General features: G+C 42.6%; 1 protein-coding gene across 1 annotated transcript in view; it reads right to left on the reverse strand.

Moving 5' to 3' along the window:
• Positions 1-17,001, reverse strand: part of EIF4G3 (eukaryotic translation initiation factor 4 gamma 3) — a 161,208-nt gene that overhangs the window by 24,771 nt on the left and 119,436 nt on the right. Inside the window, exons 21-28 of the mRNA XM_019512006.1 lie at positions 13,188-13,358; positions 11,604-11,801; positions 9,521-9,667; positions 9,013-9,249; positions 6,120-6,224; positions 4,247-4,379; positions 2,478-2,572; positions 921-1,014 (exon numbers count right to left, since the gene is read on the reverse strand). Coding sequence (XP_019367551.1) covers positions 921-1,014; positions 2,478-2,572; positions 4,247-4,379; positions 6,120-6,224; positions 9,013-9,249; positions 9,521-9,667; positions 11,604-11,801; positions 13,188-13,358 — 1,180 coding nt within the window. The remainder of the gene's footprint in view (positions 1-920; positions 1,015-2,477; positions 2,573-4,246; positions 4,380-6,119; positions 6,225-9,012; positions 9,250-9,520; positions 9,668-11,603; positions 11,802-13,187; positions 13,359-17,001) is intronic.

The raw sequence follows: 17,001 nt of genomic DNA on the forward strand, positions 1-17,001 counted from the left end.
GCTCCTTGTATCGTCAAAGAAGTAACTATAGCAAGAGAGACGAGTGTTTAGCAGACTGATGCTGCCCAGCAGCCAGAGCTGTCTCTTGAGTGTCCCCCCCCCCCCAAAAGATTCGGTCCCTTGGGTTTTGTATTTCTGAGTTTATGCTTTGGAGCTGTGAGGAGAGGCGGCGGCAGAGACTTGTGTCACACCACCACCGAGCCGTACTCGTACACAACGGGACATCGCAGCAAGCTGAAGCTTGTGGTTTATTTTTCCTCATGTCGTTGCCCCCAGGCCCAGTGACACCCGCCCTTTTGGGCATGCTGTTCTCGTGGCAGCAGCCTGCTTCAGCCAGGCCTTTCCTGAATAGGTCTCACCAACTTGTGCCCATACGATTGCCCCAAGCATACTAGTGAGGCTGCTTGGGGCTGTTCTTATACCTAAGACAGAGCTTTCCGAGTGTTTCCAGGTTCGTAGCTGGCGTGTGGGAGTGAGTAGGCACAGTGAGCATGCGAGTGCCCTGATCTTGCCATGGTATAAATATGTCCTTTGTCTCTTATTATGTGCAATGACTTATTCAGGATGCTGACCTATTTTATCATTGTGCTTTGCTTTCTTGTTAGTGGCAGAATCCCTTAACACTTAACAAGAAACGGGTGAAACACAGCTTGCAATCAGTCAATACCTTTCCTCTGTGTTTATTAGCATGCTACTGTTGCATTAGATGCATTCTGGACCATGCACTACACACATGCAATCATGGCAGGAAGGTCCATTAGTGAGACCTGAAAAATGAATGCACCAATTTTGACAGTGCTAACAAATGGACGTGAGGCAGTTTCTTCAAAGCACCGGGTAGCAGAGTGACACAGCTGCTTCACGGATCAACAAGAGGGACAGACAGCACAACATGGGGGTGCAGAGCCTTCTTTACTTACCGATCTCGCTTGCCTTTGCTCCGCCACTGCTGCCCTTCCCCCAGCTGCCCAACTGGGCTTTAGGCACAAGCTGAATCTTGTCATCTATTGTGGGCTGTAGAACACAAACACGTACGATCAAGACCTCACAAGTGGGATGATTTTCCTAGCAATAAATGGGTCTTTTCATATAAAGCCGGATCATCAGCCCTGGTACTGACACATCTTTGAAAAACTCCTGAGCAATCCTCAAACTCTAAAAGGCAGGGAATGGCAATGCATACCACAAATAGATGCTTCCAAGGTACAGGTGAAAAACAGGCACTTCCTACAGATAAGGGCAGCACAACTAAAAGGAATTTGAAGGAAGGAACAAAGAATCGGTACATCACGTACCTGGGAGCACAGTTTATTTGCAGTGAATAAAACGTTTCGACTCCGCTTACAATCATGGCACTGTGAGAAGTTTACAAGCAGTAAGGAGCAGCATTCAGGATTTGGAGGGTAAAAGCAAGAACAGAACATTGATTCTGCAAGGCTTAGGAAATGACTGTATTGACAACCAGGTTGTGACCCTGCAGCTCTCTTTGTATGAGCCTGTTTCCTTCTGTCACTGAAGCTCCCATGGACCTAATTGTATTTAAACTAAATAAAGTCAGAGGACTTTTCCTGACTGGAACAAAAGCAGACGGAATGCCTTTCACCAGGCTGGAGGTCTGTTTTACATACTGCACGAGGAACAAACAGTACTATGTTTGCGGACAGACTGAAATCTGTCCAGGTCTGATTTTTATACTGCATGAACATCTGCGCACTGAAAGTGAAATTTAGTAGGGTGGCATTAATTAGAACAAAACAATAGAAGAGAATCACCCTGATTTATGTGAAGGACTGAGTTCTCCATGGCTAGAAATTCCAAAGGTGCTCTCTAGACTATTCTGTTGGGGAAAAAACCTCTAGGAAATGATGGGGCTTGGTGCTCACCTACCCAACCGGCCACATGAAATCCTACTTTGTTAGTAAAGATAACCATTAGATGCTCATATGGAGTTTGGGGCTAAAGCCACCTCTTGGCTACACAGCACCGAATTAAATCAACTGGCTGTACTTTGCTATAAAACGGAGATGGCATTATCCTTCTACTAACGCAACACCAGACGGGCCACTGAAAAGCTGAAGAAACAAAGAGCTTATTTTTGACAGATTTGAAAGACCTCATGAACCAGCTGCTTGAAGTACTATCCCATTTCAAAGGACAGACTCCGAGTTTGCTTTTTTTCCTGCATCATTATAATATACAGTTTTTCAGTGCAAGGACACTTTGAGTCCCTTAGAAAACAGGGACTTTTATTGCTTTTTGTAAGCATAACAAAACATGAACTTTTAGAATCTAGCAACTCCCTCCAGATTTTAGATGTTAAAACTCTTTGAAAAAAATGTAAAGGAAGCGCTGTCTCAGGGGCCGGTTTGTACCTCCGAGGATGAAAGCGTCTCCTGCAGAGACCTTAACAAACATTCAACACATTTACGGCCACGTAACTTAGTGGCCAGGAAGTGATTTTGTGCACGGACACTTACCTTAGTGATTTTAAGGAATTTGGTGGGGTCCAGCACTCGACTGCTCTTCGCCCCCTGCACAGTGTTCCATCCGCCTTCATCTACCCTCTGGACACCTGCACGATCAAGTCAATCACAACATCGTTACCGCAGCACGGATGGTTCAAATGCATCGCAGCCATGCGTGCAATCCCTCCCTCCACATCCCCTGCCAGGAAGTTACCAAAGCAACAGCCACCCCCCTGAGATCCCCTGCACAGCTTGACTGCGTGGGCTTCAGGCAGGGACCAGAGGAGATACTTTTCTGATGAAAACGGCACAGTTAGGCAGCTCATTAATTGTTTTACAGTCTTTAGCATGAAAGGGTCCTGGCAGAACGTTCTTCTGCGCTGGGTCTCAGCCATTCTTGTTTCCCATTTGGTTTTATTTTTTGTTTGCCAATTGTTTCATCTTGCTCGTGTTTCTTTAACAATTTGTTCTTCTATGTAAAACTACTCTCCAAGCTTGTCTTCTCACCAGCCATTTTAAACTGGAGACTATTTTAAAAATATTTGTGTTTTACTTCTACTTGGGTTGAAGGCTAAGACATGAAAGAAGGCTCTGTTAATTACAAATAAAATCAGCATTTGTATGGACAACCGTGATCTGCTGAGGAAGAGCCAGCATGGTTTCAGTCAAGGGAAATCCTGCCTCACCAGTTTGCTGGAGTTCTTTGAGGGTGTTAACAAGTGTGCGGACAAGGGGATCCAGCTGACCTAATGAAGCTGGACTTTCAAGTTTTCAACAAGGTCCCTCACCAAAGGCTTTTAAAAAACCTGAGTTGCCACAGGACTGGAAGGAAGGTTCTTTCATGGACTGAGAGCTGGAAAAAATATCCTGATCCTGATTTACTCACCGCTCTCTTACTGAACCTGCTGGGACTAGCCAAAGCAAGGAGCAAACCGTAGCACTCATATAAGAGAATGAAATGAGAATGGTCTGGCACCTGCTTTTAAGAACTAGGGCTGATTTTGGGCTCCTCTCTCAGAAAACCACTAACATCTCTCGGTCCATCTTACTGGCATGCTAACTTTGAGGCCTGATAACAATTTAAGACCAGACGTACCATGAAGACGGGCACTTGATGCCCGAAAGCTTGTTCAACAGTCCTCCCACCTATATAGCTGGTTCAATAAAAGACACCACAAAACATCCTTGTCTCTAGGACATTTCCTGGATCATCATGGCTACAACAACACTCCAACCCTCCTGGGTCAGGTTAAGACACACTTTTTCATATTGGGTTGTATCTTACTCTGGGAATCATGCAGTAAAATGCTACACTCTTCAAATAGGGATGGCAGAATCAGACTTCTACACAGTAATTATACTTCTAAATCTCAGGGACACTGAAACAAAGTGAGCATCACCACACCCATGTGGTACTATTACCATTTCATAAATGAGGAAATAGAGATAGAAAGACATTAAATAACATGTGCTGGGAATCTGTGGCAGAGAAGGCATTGGAACCCAGACTTGCACAAGACCTTCTTTCTAATCATGTTACTTTTCTCATCTGCCATCACTTCAGCAAGACTATCCAGAACTTCTGGAATGGTGAACGATGCCTGAAACTGCTCAGGTTGCTCAAGAGAAGTACTACAGGCTTTCCAACCATCTTCCATCTCATCCCTGTTCATGATAAAAATCCTTTGATCACTAAGGGTCAGTAAATACAGATTTGCCCCTTTGTATAAACTACCAGGTATCTTGCAGAGAAATGGGCCACTAATTTGGGTAATACATACCTGGCCTTCTCTTCTCTTTGGTCATGAGTTGCTGGACCTTTCTCTGTTCTTCCTGCTCTTCAATTTTTGCTTCTTTATGAATCTGCTCAATCGTCTTAGGGCCTTGATCTGCTCTCCGCGATACCCAGTTGCACTGTGAAGGCAGTAAACAAAGGTTTAAAAGAGCTCTAGGGCACTGCCAGGGAAGTCTATTAAGAGATTCCTGAACAAGGTAAGAATAAGGCATGCACTGTTCGACACGTAGCTTCTCGGTAATCCATCACAATCCTTAAAGTCAGCTGCGTACAATCTCCTGCAAGTACCATCAGTGTGCCAAGTCTGCTAGGCAACAACATGTGGGAGGACATTTTCAGTAGTTCCCCACCCCCCAACTGTGGGAAGACAACAAAATTTACACGAGAAAAGTGCAGGAATAAACTGTTTTAACTGGAGACAATGATTTATTAGCTAATCTTAATAGCATGACACCACGTATTTGTTTCTGTTACAACATAGGCTGGGAAATTTTGTTCGTTTGAAAAGTGCTCCCCCCCATGCTGTAAGAATAATGTATCTGATGAAGGCCAAACAGAAATCCCATGGAAAGTGGTGGAATTTTTGATACACAAGAACAATTTAGGTGATTGATGTATTCATTAGACCCTTAAACCTGTACAGGTTCATCTACCCCAAAAATAAACAGCTGAGAGAGATGAATAAAACTTGCTTATTTCCTGACCTAGTTACAATCTGGTTATAATTTGTGAATGTATTAATTTAGGCTATGCATATATGCAGCCTTAACTCTGACTGCAGCCAGGGTAATGATAACAGTACACTCAGGGCAGTGGCTGCAAAACCCACTCGGGACCCTGGGTAAATATGGTGCTGCGTTTTGGGCTGCCATTGCCACGCTGCTCTCAGAATCCAAATTTGCTTGTTTAAAGCTAACTCATATACATCTGCACAAGCTGCAATCCCACCTTTGAATACAGTATACATACTCTTAATTATAAACTAAAGCCCTGCTTATGTAGGAATCATTAGACTGATTACAACATGGGTAGGCCCCAACCCACACTGCTCATTTTGGCTCCCTTCAAGTGTTCTCGCTCAGCGTTACTTCTACAGTTTAGAATGGAATCATTTTCGTTAAGTCTGGCCAAATTTTGAAACATACTGACATGCGCGGATCCAAAGGTAATTTGTGTCCTCACACAATCGAGTTAATAGTATAGCAGTAATCAAAGTAACTAACCACGTTCTGGGTTTTCTAGAAGTGCAGACTGTTGCAGTTGTCTTCTTGTAACAAGTGAGGAACATTTTTGTCCTGCTTTATAGACAGCTCCCTAGCTATCTTTTTATAAGCAGCCTGGCTGATCATCTTAGGTCTCTGTGTAACGAATACCCGAGACGGGTGTCAGTTTGGCTCTGGGCACTCTGTTTCCTGTACAGACATTACAAGACAGCTGTCCACACGTTCCCAGAATATACTGATACACAGAGGTGCAGCAATGCGGTAGGGACAGACACACAACACGTGACACAAACTCAGGTTATGGGAGGAAGAAAAACCTGCCCTGTGGACAAAGCTCAGCGGAATTGGTTGTAATCAGGTCAGATGAGCATGTCAAAAATTGCTTACAAGAATATGGCTACAGTTTATACTGCAGACAGGGCCTAAACATACAATGCAATTAACCTATTCAACTGCTGATCTGTTGGCCCTTTGTAAAGCAAGAGAGGTACTCTGTCTTTCAAAGGACCAGGGCACAGATCTTTCCGGTAACATTCCCCCGTTACTGTAACCAAGGAGTATTACCCTCATCCCAGAGACACCCCATTATGGCAGTCCCAATGACTATGCTTTTTGTTTTCTTCAGCGGGTACATACCAGCCTTAGGTCTATGACATCCTGAAGCATGAACCGAATTCTGGAGGATGTTTTCCTCTCTTTCACAATCTTTTCCATCTGATTAAAATACTGGTCCATACGAGGCTATAAAAAGAAACAAATGTCATCAGCATCCAGGAGGAAAATCAGAACGCTTTTCTACCAGGCAATTATTTTGTCCTCTACCATTCTTTGATCACTGCTACAATACACTATATTACTTGGAGTTCTAGACCTGTTTTTTGGCAAAACATGTATCGGGTTCTGCACAATCAGGAACTCGACTTGTGTGCACCTGAAAATGTGCAGTATGAATCATGGTGACTTCTGTCTTACTCACTAAAAACCTTCAAAAATCCATTTGGATTATGTAGGCAATTTCTCACAGATGCACTGTGAAGCCCTTCACCCCTTCAGAAAGTAAGGTGATCGATAAAAACAGAGCTACCGTGAACTATCCAGAAAAATGCCATTTTCAAAAGCTTACAGCTTGGCCAAGGCAAAACCAGGTTTACATTCTTTACAGAGGACTTTATTATGGTCCAACTTTGCTATGCAAACCATCAAGTAGCAGCCCTCACCCACGTTGCAGTAGAGCTGCTTTCATAAAAGGAATTGCAAGACTTAAAAAACAACCAAAAAACCATTCAAAACCAGCAGAATCATTTTCTCTCTTATTTTTCTAAAAATCAATTAATTTTTGGTCATCAGCCAATCCTGGAAAATTTTGACCACCAACATGCAGGTTTCCGAAAGTTGAGCAACAGAAACCAGAGATTCAAGAGGGAATTTCTCCAGCAACTTTAATTATAAACACCACTAGCACTCTGGCAGTAATGAAAAGATATAGTAAAATCTAGCCCCCATTATTATTAAAAAAATAGGCACAAAGGCACACATTCAATTGTGGTTTAATGACTCCAAATAAAGGAATGAATCTGTCCCAGAGAATGAACACAGATACACGATCAGGAGAGAAGACAACAGAGACACCTTAGGTGTCGATTTGAACTGGATCCAGCTCCCACAGTGTCACCTGCAGGACCTTTATTGTCTTCACGGGAGCTGGTGAGGGCCTTGGAGTGTGATGAAGTTAGTGTGGGATTACACGGTGTCTTTGATGCTTTTAGTAAAAATAAAATAAAATAAAATAAAATAAAATAATGTTTACATGGATTGGCAACATGCTGTCTGACATTATTTCTCTGTTCCCATCGACACTGCACACTGGCAGTGCCAGAGTTAACCAAGACATGAAGTGGCAGAAAATAGCAGAACTGGCAACCTTACCAGAAATTATGTTTTTCCTATACTCAGTTAAGGACAAAAAAATGAAACACTATCTACAGCTACTCTAATATGACCTCAGTTACAGCTCAAATCAGATACTGTTCTCCAAATGTGTGGAGAAAATTAATCTTTCCTTCTGTCGCTTCTGCCCCTATACCAACGATTCAAACTCTTTAAAAGTTAATGCTGTAACACACTTTTAAATGAGCAAAATAAGGTTTCTAAACATGGTGATTAGCGTTTTAACCGTGCCTTTTCTAGTCAATCTTATGCAACAAATCTAAAAAGCTGTTTCTCTTAAGAATCACTGTAAGGATTAGGATTGGTTTCATTTGTGATCCCTTCAATCCACTGAGCTGTAAAAAGAGCTCTCTTCTAAGAGCAGCTGAAAACAATTAGCTCAGTTTGTTTCCAGAGTTTGGTCTGATTGAGTCCTGGCAAGCAAATCCGAGTGCCTTTTTCACCCCTCGCCTGGCTTGTCAGAAATACAAGCAGCCTGTAGATGCCAATGGAAGTTCAGCTCATACTTGATACAGCAAATTAAGTTTTCATCTATTGGAAAAGCAAGGGGGTGGGGAGGGGAGACAGTGGATCAGTGCCTAAAATGTGCACTTACCATAAGGCAGCTTGCACAACACAACACAAAAGTAAGTTGTCAAAGAAAGCAATACAATCAAGAGCTTTGTCTCCACCTGTGACTGCTGTGATAATGTGAATTTTAGGTCAGTTAATGTGTCTTGTACATTTTAACATAAACAATTCAACATATTTCCTTTTGTAATGAACTCCACAGAGCAAAAAAAATCAGTAAACGTCAAGGTTTGTATTAAGTTTGTCTATTAAGATTCCATGTGAAAAGAAAACACACAGCGGCCACTTTCAGTCATTTCCAAATAACCTACAGCCTAAGTAGCAAAAGGAATTAAAATATTTCAGGTAATGCTTAATGTGGCAATCTATGGGACCCTCTACACATTATATTTATGCCACAAGTATTCTATTAATTGCAGCATAAAGTCAAGGGTGCTACATGTGCACCCAATTTGAGGCACCAAAAAATGGCAAAGCAGTCATAAAAATGTTCCACATCTTGTAGAACATTTTTATGGTTGGCTTGCCTGGCGTCTGAAATTGAACATGTGGAATAGCTGAGGCTACCCCAGGGCAAGAGCTGACAATCAGCGGATTGCTATCCGTAGGCACTGATCTGCGGGCACCTGGCTTTCATTTTGCTGGAGCAGGTCGAGCTAGGGATCCTGATCTGGGGCTCCCCCTGCCCTGGCAAGCAGAAAGGGTGTGATTTGGATCTGAACCCCCATCCCAACAATAGCTCCTTCAATACCACACATGGCAGGAGGCGCGATTTTGGGACTGGAGATCAGATCCCACGGTACCTTTAAATGAACGTATGCCAGGGGCCTACACGCAATCTTTTAAAAAAAGGAAAGGGAAGGAATGAGACGAAACATCCACAGAAGACGGCATGATTTCATACAGCATGACAAGAAGTCCTAGAGCAAACAGCCTGGAATGACAGCACCAAGGGCACAATTTTTCCTTCTTGCAGAGAAACTCTCACCCTGGACACAAGACTCCATTTTACCTTTGCTTTCTCAAAGTCCAAGTCTTTGCCAATGGTTGTCAGCAAGCGGCAAAGGCACTCCAGGGACTCCTCATCATGGTTCTTAAGCAGCTTCACCACACAGTCATGCATGATGGCCTCAGTCAGCATTTTCAGTTTGAAGAGCTCGCCAATGAACTTGATGTTTCCAATGGATCTCCGCCGAGCCTTGTCCTTGGCCTCCTCTAGCTCATCACGGAGCCGTGTCTTCTCTTCTGACTGCAAAACACAGGAAGTTCTAAAAAGCATGCTTGTGGGAGCCACGCTAGAGGGAGGGATCCTGGAAATGCCACACTCAGCCAGCTAGTTGGTGCACTCGCACCTCTACCCCAGATGAGGAAACACACCACCATAAAGGCTTCAATTAATGTACAGAGGTCTTCTACAGCATTGCACTCAGCCACGGCACTGGAGGGAATCAAGAAGTCTCCAAGTACCAGTTGGCATAAGATTTCATTATCAGACCTCTAGATTTCATGCAGAAACTTACAGCAGAAGCAGCTTCAAGTTCCTTCTGCTTCTTCTCAAAGACATCATCATCAGCTTTGTCCTTTTCAAACTCCTTCTGGCAACGATTCAGTAACAACTTGCGGAAATTGACTGTGCTCCCGGGCTTGTCTGCCATGGGTACTTTCAGCTGAATGCAAAAGAAGAACACAAGGAAAAAGCCTGACTAAACCTTACATGCATGGGACATTTTTATGCACTCGGGTTACTTTTTATCACGCATTTAACACACAGTAACACCAGAGTGTGCAAAGCAACGACAAGTTACGGTTTTTTCAAAGTTTCCACTAGAATTCCAGAGTTTTTGAGGTTCAAAATTCAGAATAATCTGTTAACAACATTTATTTGACAACTTGCCAGAGTCAAGGCATAGAAATTTCATAGGATCCTTCTTAAGAGACATGATTTAAGCAAATCATTTGAAAAAATGGATTATGCCCTTTGCATGCATTCTGCAGCAACGGTACACTGAGACTGACCATTAACAGTGTGCTCTCTATGTAGTCTCCATGTACATTGTGAACATATATTACCAACTGTTAACAATTCACGTACACACAGTAGCTAACTATTATCAAGTCTACTAATCTGCAGAGTTCATTTCAGAAAGGTTCCACCTGGGGACAGCACGACACTAATGATAAAAATAGGGATCAAAACGTTAGGAAAATAAGGATCATTCTTCAGTCTTTTATGGATAAAAACATGCTCGCGCTAAGTTGGGTGATTTTGTTCTCCCTTATCTGGCCAGAAGCTTTCTGATGCCTGAAATGACTTTCCTGGAGGCAGCTTTTTTTGTCTGTGAGCGACAAGACATACTATTTCTGATGGGATTAATTTTCTCCATCACTACCCTCTCCTTCTGTCTTCCCTCCTCCTTTTCTATGCTTTCCACCCCTTATCCCATCCTCCACCTCCATTTTCCTCTCTGTATTTTCAGTAAGCACTGACTCTATTCAATGGTTTTCAAAGTTTTAATGGCCGACACCAGCAGCATGACTGACGCTTAACATACGGGCAATTGTCATTCTGTCAACAGCATGACCAGGGCTTTCGGTTGTAGCCGGGTTGATCTGAGGACACAGGTAGGCAAGGCTCTTTAAGTACATGTGATATCTTATTGGACCATTTATTACACTATTAATTGGTCTAATAAAAGATATCACATCTACTCAAAGAACCTCAAAAGCACGACCAGGAATTCGGAATCGTGTGGATGTGGCATCATCCTGTGTCCTTCAATGAATTCTGGATTTGTTGTCAATTCCACAGGGGTCTTAGGCTGTATTGTGTGTCAGTAACGTTTCTTTAAATCGCCACGTCAAAATGGCAATTGCATTGTCCTATAATACGAATGAGCACTGGAGCTGCTATAAAATATTACAATAATGTTCTGTGCATGTTTTCATTTGAGTCGGTACAGAAATGGGCCAGATACCTACTTTATAGTTTAAAATTTGCCTCAGAACAGACTTACATTATATACATCAACACCCTGTGTCTATTAAGAATAACCTGCTACAGTTAGTATAATACCTTTTTATATAAAGCATCATAAACAGTGCAAAAGAGCCACTATACATATAATTGAGAGCACAGTCAGGCATATAAAACCATAAGCGATAATGAGGCTCAAGACAGAAAGAGTAAATCGACCGTCAGAGCCTGCGGAACCGGAAGTTTGAAATGTTTTTTTAATTGCAAGCTAAGCAAATTTGTTCTGGAAAGGAGGAAGAGAGCGTGGATCTGGAGCTCCGTAGCCCTGCTACCATGGATTGGTCCTTAGGGCTGCATTGCAATTTAATGCTCGATTCTTCAGAAGTGCTCACTGCACAACAAAAACAAACTCTGCCTGTGAGGTCAGCACCGCTTATCTGACTGTCCATACAGCCTATACAAAGGTGTGAACACTATTTTGTAATACAAGATATTCCTAATTAGACCAAGAAGTTCCATAACAAATACTATGGAGTCTAATTTTGCCCCTGACATAATTCCATAATCTCCCTTTTTGTTCAGGGGAAAATTTACCCACAGGAATTTCCTATTTGATGTCTGCTGCTTACCGTTACAAGACATCTACACATGTTTGCATAAGCAACAGAGAAGCTGGGTTCATCAATGGCTTTCTCAAAGACGAGGTCAATGACTCCTTTCAGCCTCTCTTCTGTGTCTACCGTCAAGTCCGTTACTTGTTTCATTAGCTGATTGAACATCTGTGGTGTCAGCTTGTTTAAGATGCTTCGTACCTTGCGGAACAGCTCCTAAACAGGACGGGAAAGCAGTAAGCACTGAGCACAGAATACAGGGAAAACATATGATAGTGATCTGGACAATGAACTAATTTGCACTTTAACAGTGAACAGAAGAGCTTTTTAAAATACATCTTTAAGATGCCAAGTCATAAAAAAAAAATAGCTCCCAGATCTGAACATACAGTACAATCCTCAGACAAATCCTTAACCAGAGATGCTATCTACTCTGCAGGAACACTGCATCTTCGTGGTCATCAACAGTAGTGGATGGCTTGCTGGTCTGGCTGGCCAGGTAGTGCCTGCGTGGCAGTGCAGGACGCTGCATGGCGGTGCTCAGTCCCTACCCTGCCCACATGTACCCCCAGATGACAACCCCTGGCTTAGCTTATTCTTCACACTAAACCAGCAGCTCTCAACCTCATTAGACTCAAGGCTCCTCTCAAAATTGACAGCTCTGCATTTTCACTTATTTTTTGACTACAAAAAATAAAAGAGCAATTCTTCTGTTGCAAAGAAATCAGAAAGGCCACAGCAAACCAGAACATTTTTAACACTACAGATTCCCATTTGAAATCTCTGGCTTTAAGCTGGTGAATCATGACTGCACACCTAACAGTGCTAACACTGCATGGCGCTCTGCAGCCTCCCTGAAAGGATCTCAAGGCACCTCAGGGTGCTGTGGCACCCAGGCTGAAAATCACTGTAATGAAAGTTCAGCACATTTAGTGAAAGCCAAGGTTTTGCACAACAAGCTTGCAGCTGGCACCAGAACAAAATCCCACTGTACTCCAAAAACATTCCAGTTTACCCTCCCAAGTCTGAGATCCGAAACTGTGCCACCAAGCAAACATCCCCACCCGTGGCGATTGCCCTCTGAACGGGTGGGGCTGAAACCTACAGAGGAATTTTCAGATATAATGGTGTTGGCTCGGGCACAAGTCAGCAACAGGGAAACTCACAGAGGAATCTTAGTACTGCTGAGGCTCAGAACATACATGCAGTACGAAAGGGGATGAAAAGGCAGTTCTGTGCTAGGAGCTTCAAGTTGTTTGCTTTCAAAGTCAAGACAAAAATAGTCAAGTAAGCTGGCTGGAGAGAGGTAGTAGGTTGTCTGGTATTCCCTGTCTATACTCACGTGACACAACAACTGATACCATTTCAAATCTGAGTAAGATTTAAAAAAAAAAAATGACGACAGAGGAGAGCTACATTTCAAGCTGGACTTCAACAGCTCTGGGCAACATCCAGTGTAACAGCAGAAAGACCACAGAATGCCACAATAACAAGGAGAAACTACCATCTTTCATGTTGATGGGAAAAAAAAAGATGGATTAGCTACTGCTGAAGCTTACCCCAGAAATTCGCCAGCGCTCATGAGACGTTTTTAGTTCTCACCTGGGTCTTGATATTTTCTGGGTCCTCAGCTTGGCTGTCTCTTTTCAGGCTTGGCTTCCAAGCATTCTCTGCTTTCTTCAAGTGGACATCTTCTTTCACACACACAGTGATGATCTTCCTGGGCTCCCTTCTCTGGCCTGGCTGAGATCTCCTTGGTCCAACATTCAACAACTAGGACAAAAATATTCCTTATTATATCCCCTTTTAAACTCAGAGTTCACAATACATGCTCCAGTGCTCCAGTTAACACCTGCTGGTGGCAACACAATCAATCAGCAACGTACATGGCTACTTTTACATTTCCCTCTCAGCCAACGAACTAGCGTAGAGTTTTTCTCTTTTTAAGGCACACATGCCAGACACATTCTTCTCCCAGGAAGCCATCGCCACAACCAATGTGCAATGCCTGCTGCCTATCAGACTGCATTTTCTCAGTCCTGCAACACTCCAAGATCTCTGTACTCTGGAACTGGGTACTGCTGGTCACAACAAAGTCCCCCCAAATGGAAACTGTTTAACTAAGAAATCACTGCAAAGCATGTTTCAGGGCTAGGCAGCCCCTATACATCTATTTCAGACGTACAAGCTCAGACTATTAAGTAATATTTTTGGTAAAACTATTAGCTCATTTTTAACTTTTGCACTGAACTTTCTCCTCAACAACAAAACCATTTTTGAGTTGCACAAGTTATTAAAAGTGCTCTGAATGGCAGGTCATTCCCAACCAACGTCTTAGGCAAATGTAGTCACCGCTGACAGGGTTCAACTGTTCTTAAACTTCACAGCCAGAAGAAGAGAGCTTAGAGTTTTCTTTGAAACATGGCTCCCTCCACTCCCTTTGGAGCATGGCCCGTTTAAAGCTACACACAGATGTTGCGGATGTAACAGAAAAGATTTTCACCATTTGCATCAGTGATGGGGTTATAAATGCACACGGACAAACCTCTCACCAGGGTAATCTTTGGCCTCTTGACTGAACATACTGAATGGTGCACTGTGCAAGTTTTATTTTCCCTCTGAACACGCATATCTCTGAACATATTTGTCAGAAACACCTGAACTCAATGTAAAATGACATGTTATGTCAACAGTCCTTTAAATGCTGGTCAATGAAACACGTTTGACATCTTTACTGTGCAGTAAGCAACTCTGAAATAACACACAGCGACTATTTTTAAAATAACTCTGTTTGACCGAGTAGTTAATCCACACTAGGGAAGCAAAACCATTTGAGTTGTTTAAATGACTAAACTGATTATATGAAAAAAGGTGCCTGTGAGCAGATGCCTTGCATGCCAAGTGCAGCCGAAAATACATTTTGGCACAGTTAGAAACCCCGGAATACAGGAGCTTATAATAGGAATTTTAAATACTTCACTTTGCCAGAACAAACGGGTGCTGCTGATGAAAGAGAATCAATATCCTAATTGTCACTGCTGGGGTTTCATTAAGCGATATGGCCAACAAAATAAAATGCTGTCAAAGGATAATGCTGTCATGCAGCTACATGCTTTTTTATGCCAGGACAAAGTGCTGCAGAGGGCAGATGATGCAGAGGGTTAGTGCACTAGCTTTTTACCTAGGGAGACTGCAATCAAATACCACCTTATAGCATATGCGCAAGTCAAAGTCTCATCCTACGTCCTACTTGTGCACACCATAAATATCACACCACCGCACAAGTCAGCCCTTGATGCTGGAGAGATTAGTAAGCCAGTACTGACCATACGCAGCACTTGCTTGCATTATGCCTTAGTGAACTCAGTGCTGTCCCCATCACCCCAGTTTAACAAATACCAAAAGTTCACCTCCATTTTCGTTTAATGACTTTCTCTAGATTGACACTTGTGTGACACAGCAAAATCTGCCTCAGAGTCCAGGATCATGACATCCGTTTGTGCTGATCCACAGCCAACATTACGAAGTACTTCTCAGCCTCTCAGGGCCATGATAAAAAAGTGTAATACATACGACAGAAGCTTCCCTTCCCCTTCAAGCCAGAAAACTAAGCAGAAATGAAACAAACCTAAACCCGAACTCCTGCAACTGCACAGCAGCTTTCTGATGCCTTCTCCTTTACAAAACTTTGGAAAGAGATGGATTTGCAATGTGCCCTACACGAAAATAATTTGGGCTATTTTAGTCCAGTGGCATTCGAGAAGGAAGTTTGTAAACCATGGGCCCCTCCTGGCAGGCAGCCAGCTAGCAGGTCCCTCTCTTTTACACACCAGGTTGGCTCTAGCTTGAAGAGCCCTCTTGATCTGCAGCTGTGGCAGAAAGGCATGAGTGTCAGAAGAAGTGTCAAATAGGTTCCAAAATAAAGGGCTTACAGACACTTCCTAAACAACATGCCTAGGTGGAGTCAAGGCGTTTCTTTAGCAACAGCTCTATTTCCATTATAAAAATGGATGATGCAGACACCATCGCTCTATCCGATGGACACTGGTGCAACGGAGAGGGACTACAATGGCTAACTTCATGAAAAGTTTAGAGAACAGCTCTTTGAAGGTCAAGGCAGCTAATCTAGAGAAGCAGTTTTAAAACCAGTCTTCGTATTTGTGAATAAGCTGGTTTCAAACCGCTGAATGCTTGTCAGCTCTTAAAAAAACTCAGTAAAAAGTTGTTTCCCTAAAATGATTAATATAACATTAAAATATCACTTAGACTGTCAGCTTTTTGGGAGCTGGACCATTTTGTTGTTCTGTATTTGAACAGTAGCAAGTATGACAGTGCCCTGGTTCATAGCTGGGTTATTTGGTGCTACCACCATGCAAATTTATACTAACAACTGCACAGTGCCTTCAATAACAGTGCTCTCTTTTGCACCTCAGAAGCATCTTCCATCCAGGGCTCTCAAAGTCCCTAAAAAGGTTAATTAATTCTTATAGGCCTCAGAGAAAATTGTGGCAGAATTTCAGAGATTTACCCAGCTGAGTCAGAAAGGGAGCAATAAATCATCTAAATGGGACTCCAGTGCTTTCTTTCTGGTTGGGCTTTTCTGTCTTAAGACAGAATAATTAACGGAATAATTACTCAAAAAACATTCGGTAAACCAAAGGAGGAAGCCTGCTTCCCTTTATATACATTAGATATACTCTCTTGTTGCACAATTAAGTCCCACTTGTTTCTGTGTTTTTCAGTTTCCTTCTGTTCAAATGTGTCTATGACTTATCTCCTTCTGCACTGGTTTGTTCAAGGTTTGCTATTTCTGAAAATACTCAAATGAAATGCTTATTGAAAAGCAGCAAAGAAAGCTAGAAAATCAAAAGTAAAAAAAGGGTTCTAATTTGTCGACGGCTCGTTTGCTTTGAGCAGCTTGACATTATTTCAGGGCAGGGATTAAGCAGCGTGTTTTGATGGTTTATGGGCATGGCCTGTGTGAGGATGGAATGGTAAGGGAGAAGACATACAGCATCAATACAGATTTTGCTGTGCTTTACAAGAGGAAAACATTTGATTTTGGTGGGCTGAAATCTGTTCCATCCTATAATAAATAATATTATAGGATATCCAGTTTGTTTACCTTTAAAAACAACCCTAGGAAATGCAAAGGAACTACTCTTTAAAGGCGCAAATGTAAGATGTATGTTATGTGCCAAATGCTCCAAATGAACGGGGTAAGCAGGACTTACCTTTTCTCCCCCTTTCCACAGGTCTGCAAAGTGCAGACCCACCGCGGATCCCGCTCAGGCCAACGTCCCAGCATGCCCTCTGCTGGTGATGTCCCACCCACCACTGAAGAGACTGCCTAGAGGGGTACAATGCAAGTCTTGTTTTTTTTTTTTTTTTTTTTTTTTTTTTTTTTTTTTTTTTT

Source organism: Gavialis gangeticus, unplaced genomic scaffold, assembly GCF_001723915.1.
Source record: "Gavialis gangeticus isolate Ggan-Ray unplaced genomic scaffold, GavGan_comp1, whole genome shotgun sequence".
Classification (NCBI taxonomy): Eukaryota; Metazoa; Chordata; order Crocodylia; family Gavialidae; genus Gavialis; species Gavialis gangeticus.